The sequence below is a fragment of the Toxotes jaculatrix genome, chromosome 18 (genome assembly GCF_017976425.1).
Source record: "Toxotes jaculatrix isolate fToxJac2 chromosome 18, fToxJac2.pri, whole genome shotgun sequence".
Lineage (NCBI taxonomy): Eukaryota > Metazoa > Chordata > Actinopteri > Toxotidae > Toxotes > Toxotes jaculatrix.
In genome coordinates this window covers 12,119,122-12,131,192 of record NC_054411.1, presented here as the reverse complement: position 1 = coordinate 12,131,192, position 12,071 = coordinate 12,119,122, and the positions used below count along the sequence as shown (strand labels likewise).

Genomic DNA, 12,071 nt, shown 5'->3' with positions numbered 1-12,071 from the left:
CACATGACAAAACGCATGTCTTCAATATGCATGTGACTGATGTGATGTAACAGCGGAGAAAACACCTGAGCATACTGGAGAGCCCCCCTTGGCTGCGCACCACACAACGTTTAAAATAGCGCAGGAGGATTTCCAGCTGCTTTGTCAACGAATGGCCAAGAAAAAAGGAAGTGGAAATTTTGCCCAGGTGGCGTTTCGTTTCATTGCCAGGCACCACACATGAACCAGCACTGAAATGGGGGCTTACAGTGTCTTACAGACTCTGATTACACAGTAAGAAAATAAGAAATTAACGTAATTAAAGCTAAAAGATGAGTGTGTTAGAGTGTGTGAAAAAAAAAAGACCAGAAGCTTACCTTTTTCTGAGCGGCTTCTTTCTTTTTCTTCTCTTCTTGCTTTTTCTTTTTCTTATCTTCCATCAAACGGTTCTCTTCTCGTGTGTTTTGCTTCTTCTCACAGCTTGAATGCAAAGAGAGAGATGGAGAGATGGACATGGCATTAACACCAAACACCAGCTAATGAGAATGGTTCTACGCAGCAGGTGAACACCTACAGTTTCTTCACATTCATTTAGTTGCACTGTTCAATTGTTGTTCTCCAGGGTAAAAATCTGTGTTGTCAGCGGCTGCTGTTGTAACACACAAAATCACGTGTAGTTGTAATACAAGCACCAGACTCCAGAATGTCGGTTTGTTTTGCACTTCACTCTTGAGCTGCATATTTCTTGGACAACTTAGGATAGGTTTTGAACTGTGTGTGAATACACGCTTTAGTTTGGTGGTTTTTGGGGTTGGTTCTGGAAACCATTAAGGAGGCCTTGCAGGTCTAGTATAGCAGGGACCAATGAGACGAGGCTCCCATTCTTCAGTCTCCACACCCAGCAAGGGCAACAGATCCCAACACAATTAAGGTGGGGGCAGACCACAGAAAAAAAAAAAAAGAAAGAATACATGCCAAACATTCTGGGTAGTAGATGACTGTATGTTCACCTCTGATCTGTTAGTGTCTGTGTCTAAAACCACCTACACCTTCAATGCTCCGTCCTGAGAGGAAACCTGTTACCAGTTGTTTTAAGGACTGGGAGAAGAGAAACTATCCTGGAAAAATACATGCACTGGAATCAGTTTCTTTAAAGCTTGAACATAAAACCATCAGCCTTTTTCTCCTGCCAAGCCGATGCTGCTGCAGGCGACAGCGGTGTGTGCCATTGCCTGGCAACAAGCCCTCCCTGAGGCCCTGCTGAGCAGTCAGGTAGAGACAGACAGAGCCCTCAAGCAACGCACTGAAATCAGTTTGGTTGCAGAGGTTCAATAATGGGATCGGAAAACTGAGAAGAAAGACGAACTTGGACAAGCACTACACGTCTAAGCGCAAAACTGAGCTTCCAGTTAAGCAACAGAGTCAGTTCCTTGGAACATGTCATTAGAGTATGGGTTCAAGAGAGAGTTCACGAGTTCCCTTTCCTCACTGCTTTTGCTTAACATCGATGGTGGACGTCAACCAAAACTGTGAGAAAACACTTATAAAAAGTTAGAAAACGGCAACCATGGTGCTAAGAAAATTCAGTTGAGTTTGCCCTTAGCTATCTAGTTGTGAAACTAGCTCCTGGCTAGCGCAGAACATGCCTTCAATGTTTGCAGGAGATAAGAACTAAGGAACTAAGCCCATCTTTCAGCACTCTGGGCCTGGAGGGTCAAAAGAGCAGCAGCAAAACAGAGCTGTAAGACAAACTGAGAGTGTAGTCCTTATTGTCGGCCTGTGGTTAGGTTGTTGGTATTTGCTCTGACACAAAAACATCCTGCTGCCATAGACAGATCTACCAGTTCACATCACAAACACTTCAATCCAAGAGGTTGGTATGGAACCTGCTGGTGTAGCTCAGCTGTCATGCTAAACATAGCGGGTACTGCTCCTTTCAAAAGCATCACTGGGCTTGTGTTATGAAGGATCAGAGGATAAAGGAGATGCTCCAGTTAATGTGAGCCGCTGTCGGCCTCCAACCCGGATGAGGAGAGTGAGTGCCGAGCAAAGCACCAATAACGATTTCAGTTTAAGAAACATTTGGTCGCCGAGCAGGACAGGGAGCGTCTCTCTCTCTCTCTCAATGAGATCTGCTGTTTCATTTCCAAACATCTGCCTGGCTTGGACAGATGTGCGTCCCTTGGCCTCAGAGTGCTGGCTGGTGGTGAGGATGCAGAAATGGTACCTCCTGCCCACTTGGATGCTGCTGCACTTCTGGAAATATAATAGCACTATGTGGATGGGCAGAACACACAATTAAACCACTGTAATATGTTTCTGATCATGTTTTGCTCTTCTTTCAAATGTAAATTAGAGCATTAATAATGATAACTCAAAGTCTATTCTATGAATAAATAAAATCCCACAGAGCAGACTAAACCAATGCTTTTTTAATTTGATGTTTACTTGTAGTAGCGGGATGAACTACATCATGAGCAGCCATTTGTAGTGGGGGAAGCACGGTGAGTGTCAATATGAAGGACGCAGGCCAATGAGCTCAGCTGTGTGGTGGAATTACACCGTCCTGTCAGAACAACAGGATTAGAGCTCGGTGTCCCTCTTAAAACCAGACACACACTCAGCTGACAAAGGAAGGCAAAAGGAAAAAAGAAAAACAGTGGGGAGAGACCAAGGACGGTTTAATAAAAGCAGGTGTAAAGTTGGTAGAAAAATCGAGAGGAGATGGAGAGGAAGGACAGTCAACGTGTGGAAGGTGAACTGTCACATCCACTGGTACTGCTGCGGACGTAAATACCTGACTGCCCCACACCAAAGCACTGAAGATGAGGGGGGCTACGACTGATGGGGCTGGTTTGTGTGTACGTGTGAGAGATGGGGGAAGGGGTGCTAGACGGCAGTCGCTGGGCACAGAGCCAGGAATGCCATTGCTTCAAGCCAAACAAGAGCACGGCGAGCCCTTGGGAGAACGCTTGCTAGCAACCACAGCAGCAGCCGCCACAGCTACGGCAGAATGCGCAGCCCCCTCTGCTCGTTCTCGCAAGTGCACGTTTGGGCAAATAAGGTTTTTTTGGCGCTCTGAAAAATATCTGATGTGCTCCACAGTTGAGCAGGTTTTCAAATACACATCCTCAAACAGACCACAAAAACAACAAGAAAACATAACAAAAAGCAAAACACCAAACAGTCACTATGACCTTTCAATTTGTGTGAAGGTTTAAAAACTGCTGGGTAAGCACTGACAAAGTCCTTGTTCGCTGCAAAGAGGATTGCAGTCTCTTAAGTACTTGAAGCTATTCTCAGTGTGGTCACGTTAATGCTTTCTGACCCAGGCTAACGACAAGGAAAAAAGAAACTTATGCTGCACTTCTGGTGCTCCGAACAGGCCCTAAAATAACTTGTATGGCCACACTCCAACAGTGCTGCCTCCAGTCCCAGTGTCAGTTGTCTGCTCCAAAACTAATGGGAACACTTTCATGAGCTCGGCTGACAATTTATTGGTCCGAGAGATCAAAGAACATCCCTTACAAACGTCTTATTAAACTCCAATCACATAGCTTGTACATAGGAGAGAGCTCACATAGAATTTTTTATTTCTGCAAAGGACGATCAAGAAAAATGTTTTAAAGTAGCATTTACTTTAAAAAAAAACTGCCAAGAGTCTGACGCCTCCTTAGAGAGAATTTGTATAATACTTAAAATGTCAGATGCACTAATAACAGCCTTAAAGTAACCTGCACATAAATCTACAGCATTCAAAAACCAGCACAGGATTAATGGAGCAAACCAGCCTATTTTGTTTTTTTTGACATTTAAACAAAAACTACAAGCTCATCATTTCCACTGAGGACTCCAGCTACGCATCTGATCACTGACACCAAACAACCCGCCAAACCAAATGACACAATCTGGCAAAATGCCCCTCAGTCCCTCTAGTCCAGCGCTAAGTAAAAGGCCATCGAGAGTTTTAAACTGAAACAGGGGCTATGACCTAAGCTGTATAGTAATCACAGTATTTAGTGGCCTGTTTTTGTTATCAAGCCCCCTTTGGCGCCTCTCTGTGAATACACACTGCCTCTTTCAGAGGCTTGGGTGCTGACTGGGGCCCCTGACCCGGCAGGGGACAGAATAGACCCCCACCCCCTTCCCTTTACCGCCACCACCACCGCTGCTTCATCCCTTGCCAGGCTCAGACCCAAATTAGGGACTCCAACACATCAGTAAAACCAGCGGGCCTCAAAGCTTACGTCAGCCTGCCCTCTACATGCATCAGGGTGCTGGCATTCCCTGTCTACACACACTGCCCTCTCCATGAAGAGTGTGTGCCACTGCAGGGTGTCAAGCTGCAGCAGGAGCCCGGCGAGGATGGCTGTCTCAATGGCGGTGAGGGAAATACAGGAAGCAACGACTGATGCATCATATGTCAAGGTTTACACAGCTCTAGTCCATGGACTGACAAGTCACATTTCCAACAGATAATACTTTATAAAATATTAAGCAGTTCAGCTCCAGTTTCAACAACCATCCCAAGGCTGTGTCCAGGCAGGAGTCTCTAATCTCAGCCTCTGTATTTTCTGCATAAACAGAAGCTACTTTGCCAGCATTTCTTTTAAAGTGAAGACCAACCGTTACCAAACTACGAGCTGTTCAGTAAGAGAAAAGCTGGACGGATAAGGACGCGTAGGTGACAAATATTCTGAGTAAACGCAACTGGAAGAGCAACTGTATGTGCACAGGAGTGTTGCAGCTAAACACAGCTTGATAATGCGTTTACTGCCAGTCAGGTGATGCATGTTGTGTTCCTGCAGCACGGAGCACATTTTGTGAGAATGAGCTGCAACAATATCCATGTAAACTCAACGACACACACCAATGCAAGAGCAGGCGCTCGACCAATGTCTGCCAAGCTACTACAAATACGACAACTCAACAAGCAATAACACGGGGGTGCCCTTGAATCATTTAAATCTGTGCGGCTGGTTTAGTCCAACTAGTTCAAGCCACCATGAAGCCACTGTCCAGGAAACCTAAAAGAAATCCAGGCCAGCAACCCGTGCACTTGCTGAAAAACAGGGATATCTCTCGCAGCGAAGACAACACTGATGTCAAAATGGGCTGAGCTCAAAATATTTTCACTCCCTTTCCAGCTGCCATGTTTTTTTTAGCTTCTAAACCCCGCATGTTTCCTACAGTGTAAAGCGACAAGGTGCAAATCTGTCGTGCTAAACGCCCAAAGGGAATAATGAATCCTACCATGAAGCGTTCAGTAGGATCTCAGCGGCGGCGAAGCCTCTGCAGCCATTTTGTAGTAACTGACCGGAGCAGGAGCTCGAGACGGTTGAATCGGTGGTAACGGGGGAGGGGTGGAGGGGGGGAGTGGAACGGGTAGGGGAGGGCGGAGCTTCACCTTGCCACGTGACCTTCAATAACAAAACAAACTGCCCCCACTCCATTTTGCACCACCCCCGGCGTTTCCATGACAACTGCAGCCCCTCCATCACTGCCCTATCTGCACTGGTGCGCTCGACCTGACCCCCCCAACCCACACCCTCTACCACCACCACCTTTCTTTACGATATGTAGCGACAGACCAAAGTAAGAAAGTACACAAGTCAACAAACTGCGTGTGAAAAGTGCACTGTCCTGTGGGGATACATAGCTTTTCAGCTCTGCTTGCAATTTGTGCAGCATGGAGCTTGTGCTGTGTTTTTACACCAACAGAGGGCACACTTTCTAATGAAACGGAGAATCTGCTGAATTGAATTCAGTTCCCAACATAAAAACAAAAAAGAGAGAAAGAAAAGACAAAAGAAAAGGGCCCTTAGGACATATTAAAAAGTCTTACATTTAATACACAATAACCTTAAATATTCACTCTTGGTAAATGGTAAAATATCAGTGTATGTAATTGCAGCTGTCAGGAGACCTTACACACCTCTGTACTAAAAGTGGAATTGCTGTGACAGTGGATTGTGACAGTAGATCTTGGAAGGTCATCAGCACAGAATGGACAAGTCAGTTGAATAAATTGTTTTTCGCTCCATCCATTTTTTGCTGCTTGCCTGGGTCCAGTTTGCATTATTTTAGTTAACTATATCATAAGGAATTATTGTTACACACTGCTGGAAAGTACTGGAAAAAAGCAATATAATAATAAATAATTCTGGGCCATATCGTTCGTTATACTTTCATGTGTTGGCTGGTATGACTGTGAAACAGGTATTGCACTGCATTCTTGTGGTATTAAAGGTTTTAATAGTCTTAAACTGTACTTTGTGAACCTTTCAGAAGCCCAGTGTAAATCAATGTTGGTGCTTTACTCCTCCACACTGCTCTGCTACACTGTAAAAACTACAACTTATATTCTTTGGCATAAATAAGAATTCAAAGTTTTCTGGTCATTGGAACGTAAAAATTACCAGCTTTTACAGTAAAAATTGAAACTGCCCAAAAAAAAAAAAAAAGAAAAAAGAGATGGATACATCCTGAACCTAGGACATTTTTTCATCTAACTCAAAATTTTACCAGTGTTTAATGCTTTGAGATTTTGGGTTTTCACAACCTTTTATTTTTTATAGTGTGCCATGCTTTCTTTTTATTTTTGTGTCACTTTATAAGGTCCTATGTTGATGCCATGTGGAGCCACTGAACTAAACTACCTGACTGTAAAACTACAACAGAAACCTGCTGCTTAAACACTGATGCATCAGTATGAACAATCTTATAAAGCCTGAGTACATAGTAACATTGGTACCAGTCACAGGGCCATTTTTCTGTGACCTTAAGCGACTTCCTAGAGTTTCTTTTTGTGAGATCTAATTTTCTATTTTGTTTCTAATTTTCTTTTCTTCCTGTAATACAGTTTGTAAAACTGTTTGTAATACAGCTGATGAGCCTCAAGCTACCAAGATCAGATGCACTGGTGATCAAACCAGTCAGTATTCTGGCTACGTCAGAATGAGAAATTCCTTTTGTGCGCGGCGCAGTGGAAACCTTATCTCCACCACTGAATTGAGGAGAAACGAATATGACTCGAGTGCCTACCAGCCCAATATGTCACCACTCAATGAGCCAGATCTGGAGCTGAATAAATACCCTTGTCTGTATCTCATTAAAAGCCATGGAGGTCCACTCTAAATGAGACTCCAGTGGTATCTGATAGGGGAATGAATCTGGAAATATCAAATGGTGAACGCCCACAAGAAATAACTATGAATTTGATCACAAAACAGGATGATTGCCGCCGTGTGCTCGCAATTACAGAACCATCTGTACTGGGTGTCGAGTACATATGGATTATAAGGTGTCACCCACATCTGGATAATCGCAGGGATATACATTACAGTGACGGTGGCAAAACACAATTATTCAGTCTACAAGATGATGGAGTGCAAGGGGAGAAGTGTGTGGAGAGGGGAGGGGGAGGGAGACACTAATCATGCACCATGGTGATGAATCTTCTCTGTGTCATGGCAGTAGATATAAATAATCTATTGCCTGAGTCCTTTTCAAACTTTGCGTGATTTATGCATGTGTGTAAGTCTTTGTGTGTGTGTGTGTGACATTTCCACAGTGTACTGTGGGACTTTTTCACCAGCTGTCACAAGTCACATTACAACCTGGTTATGGAAGCTCAGATTTTATATTTATTCTATTTGTGATGATGGCAAAATCTCTTCAAAGATATTGTGAAACTGCATTTTCATTTTTTAAAACTTTTTCACTGAGGTTCTTATCCAGCATCATTCATGGTGAAGGCCCAGAAAAGGGCAGTAGTTTAGGAAATATCACTAATTGGCCTGTTTGTAAATTTAGGTTTGTGCATGAGTCATTGCACTATTTATTACACTGATGTTGTACAGCATGTTGTTGCTGATGCTGTTTAACTGAACGACTAACTGAACACTGAAAACGAATTCCACTGATCCTGGCTGTGTGCTCATTTTGGCTGAACAGGTAGATTTAGGTCAACTGAAGACATCAAATCTGAGATGGAAAGCAGCCCATTGTTTCCAGACACAGTGCAGTAGCAGCTGATGACATGCTAGTTTAAATGCAATGATGCACTGCAGTACAATCAGTTTGCCAGTTAAGAAAAGAAAAACCTGTGAGTGTATTTGCTGTTATTGATCCTATCCCTTTGTCTCATTTCATGTAGCTATACAGACACTGGTATTGTTTAATATCTCTCATAACCTGTTCTGTGTCATCCTGGTATTGTTTTTGTACGTGAAGGCTGAAGAGATATTTTAACCTTATAGACAGCTGTGTTTTTGACTGGCAAACTGCCTGTTAGTTGGCTATGACTGACAGGTTTGCAAAAAGAAAAAAAAGAGCTTGACATATTTTTCTTTAGCCTTCAGCATAAATTTTTTTTAATATTAAAACTAAATGTTTGGTTCCTTATTATGCAACTGGCTGAGTCACATAAAGCATCTAAAAAGTAAATGTGTGTGGAAGACAGTGAGTAGTAAGTTACTGGGATCCAGACAATAAACTCTGACCTTGCTGCACTGTCAACAACAGCAGCATTGATTCGTGCGCACTGCTAGTCAATCAGTATCTGAGAAATTCAATTACGACCCTGACCAGCTGACCTGTCTGGCCGAGGGTAAAGTTCAACGGTCAGATTGTTACCGGATCAACCCAACCCTGTGGGAAATGCTGGGGGGTCAATCAGAGTGCCACTTCAGACTGGGGAGGAAGCAGGTCTGATAAAGCTCCTGGGAGCAGAGAGACATTTGTGTTGATTCAGTTCAAGGTATTACCTAGGTTGGAAACACTGACACACACACATTGACTGACACACACACAGAGCAGGCAGGCATGCTGTCTTAAAAATAGGCTCATATTTGTTGAGAACTGCATGTGTAGTCGCACAACATAAGGTAAAAATATACATAATCTTATGGATTAAGATTTTACATAGAAAACATGATGAGCATATAAAATATGACTCACTGTTACAGGTCAAACTACCCAACCAGAGCTTAAAGATCAATGCATCAGTTAAATAATCCAATAATATAACATAGTACAGCACTCACAGGATCAATTGTTCTGACTACATTGATTCTTGTACATTTTTCTGATAATACACACTTCACTTAGGTTACAGTTTTGGGTGCAGGACTTTTACTTGTAATTGAGTGTGCTTCTATTGCAGTATTGTATAATTTTACTTTCATAAAGGATCTGATTACTTCCTCCACCAATGAATATCCTATTGACCAGGGCAAGGACGTTTTAAATAAAACATTAATGAGAATTTAAAGCTAGCACATGATGTGCACAGTGTGCACTGATATTCCATTAACAATAGTCTTAAGGGTCGGACATACATCTCTATACAGAATGTATAGTATCCTCCCCCTCTTTGCCTGTACTGATGTATTAGTCCTGCGTTACAGCGGCTGTATGAAAACCACTGGAGGCTGCACGACGTCAAGCTGAAGCTCCTGTTTGAATTGTAGAGAGACAGCAGGTGACAGTATAATCGCCTGGAGCATGTCCATTAGAGTCACAAAATGATGGTGTTCTGCAAACTGGAGGGAGTCTATGGGGGCCATCAGTATGGGTCTGATGTGATGCAGGACCAGTTTCTTAAAGATCTATGTACTGTAGAGTGTGATTTCAAGGCTAAACACGTGTATTTGTGCTTGACTTGTCTTCCCACCTTGTTCACCCAAAGCAGTCGTTTTGTCCTGGTGGTGCTGACAAAAGATATATAAGGAATTTCTTACCTTTTCCAATCTAACACAGTCTTTTACATTTACTTCAACCCCTGTCCTGGCCCAGCAGATTTTGCTCCCAGTAGTCCAAGGAAAGTGCACGAGGGAGAAAACCACCAGTGATCTGATAGCGGGTTATTTTCTCAGAAAAGAAATGGAGGATCTTGGTGTTACAAAGAGGAGCTGAGGCAAGTAAAAGCTACCCACATGACCCACAATACTGAAAAATAGATCCTTACAAGTGTAAAAAATATTCAGACAAGCATGACAAATTGGGCCACTGACAGTCTGAAGCTCCCTCTTTCAGAGTGGCTGTTATTTTAACGCCTCTGTCACTGATGTTTGCTTTCCAAATAAGAAAAGACTGCACAATTAGTTTGAGTGATACATCATCATACTTTTGTTCCATAGATTGTGCGCTAATAGAAAGAGAGATAAGTGATGGTGTTTTGTAGCTAATCAGACGTGAGCTGTGTGGGTGGGCATTAGCCCCCCATTCAGCAAACTGTGTTACGTTCGCAGAGCGGCACTCTGCGCTAATCAGATTTATGACATGCATAAACATAATTGTGTGCCTTCATGGATTCAAGTGATTCAATTGAACAATTAAGCTCCAGCAAACATTAATTTGCCTTCTCAATGCATTTTTTTGTTTTTTGCTTTCTGTCACTGCTCTGTCTGCATCTCTGTTTCTGTGTCATATCGCTCAGATCTTTTGTTCTCCTCTGCCAGTATGATGCATCTATCCTTGCTCTTATCTTCAGTATAACATCTTCTTGAACATACTCAGTTGAGCACATACACGCAAACATGGAGCACAACATCTCTCCTACTGAGAGGAAGGAAGAGATGGTGGAGTGACAATGCTATGAAAGCTTGTCTGTGTGTCATCCTTCAAAGTCAATGCATCCCATCACTGGCTGCACCTGCCAAGGTCTCTCCGCTGCTTGGGGTGGGGGGCAGAGAGTGGCAGGCGTGCTATAGTGTTAAAAGTGTCTGTTGCTCCCACCAACAGCTATGATTGTTTCTATTTTCATTTGAGATGAGATTAAAGTCCTTGGGGGCAGAGATATCAATCTGTTGTAACATAATGAGTCTTTTCTAGTGAGCAAATAGACACTTGGGCCAACAATGGCTGTGGTCGATATTTGTCTGCCACTCATGATTATATTCACGGAGAGAAGGAAAGAAACAGGGGGACAAAGAGAGACTAAGCCCTGAGAGAGAAAGCTACAAGGGAAGATCAGTCTTTCACCAGAGACAAAGAATGTGTTTGTGTATATAAAACCATCATATCACCAACTAATTTCAATTAACAAAAGCATCACACAGAATACAAAATCTCTGTAAGATGAGTTGTTCAGCACAGTACAGGAAACAATGATGTACGCAATGCATATCTTCAGCTGGAGCTTTAATACTATTGGGAGCACAGAAATACTGGGTGGAATAAAACTGCAATAGTAGTAGTTGCTACACACACACACACACACACACCATTTTCTCCCCACAGCATCCATGTGTCAGAGTGATGAATGTCTCCTTCCTGTGAGTGACCTCCAAGGTCAGCAGTAGTGGGGCAAATGCAGCCTAGCTGCCTCATTTCCCCGGCAGCTACAGCAAGGTAACAGCTCAGGCATAATTCACCATCCGTTGGCCACAGCTCTAATCGCAAATGTAATCAAACTGGCTGGGGTGCTACAGGCTCTGCTGCACCGCACCGGGCTGGACTAGAACAGGGTGGTGTGAGCCGAAAGGACAAGGAAGGTTTCATTGTTTTTGTCTGATGCACCACATTCATTTTAATGCTCATTCAAATTTTCACTGAGCTGCCTCACATACAGTCATGAACACACATTCCTACACAAGGTCTAGCACCTTTATTGCAGTGCATCATGGCACTGAGCACTGTACTTACATTACTGTGAAGTCTGCCATCAGTCTATGTGACAGACAACACTCACAGCAGACACAGCAGACTGTTGGCATAAATAAACATATGAAAACTTGCTGGACGTGCTCCAGGCTTCACTACACATACTCAGTTATACTCCAGAGAGAAAGAGAGAGGAATAAAATAAAAATACAATGGAAATAAACTGAGTGAAGAATCGATCAGTCGCAACCTATGGGAACATACTGTAGCATTATAAAGCAAAACTCCATATGCCTCGTGCCAAAGAACCCATTTGTTCCATTCCCTCTCCTGTGCCACCTCTGCCTTGAGATGTGCCTCTAAATTATACATAAGTATGTCATTACGCACAGAAGCCAATGACAGTGGCCTAATGAATATGGGCAGCGTTGCAGTCGGCAGCATCTCCTCACTGGAGAGATTCTATCTAGGCCACAGCATCAATC

At 43.2% G+C, this 12,071-nt stretch overlaps 1 protein-coding gene across 3 annotated transcripts in view; it reads right to left on the bottom strand.

The window, feature by feature from the left end:
• Positions 1-5,337, bottom strand: part of tnrc6c1 (trinucleotide repeat containing adaptor 6C1) — a 38,000-nt gene extending 32,663 nt beyond the window's left edge. For all 3 annotated transcript variants that reach the window (XM_041062049.1, XM_041062051.1, XM_041062050.1), the window contains exons 1-2: positions 5,233-5,337; positions 357-459 (exon numbers count right to left, since the gene is read on the bottom strand). In XM_041062049.1, the coding sequence (XP_040917983.1) occupies positions 357-419 (63 nt within the window). In that variant the 5' untranslated portion in view covers positions 420-459; positions 5,233-5,337. The remainder of the gene's footprint in view (positions 1-356; positions 460-5,232) is intronic.
• Positions 5,338-12,071: the final 6,734 nt, after the last annotated feature.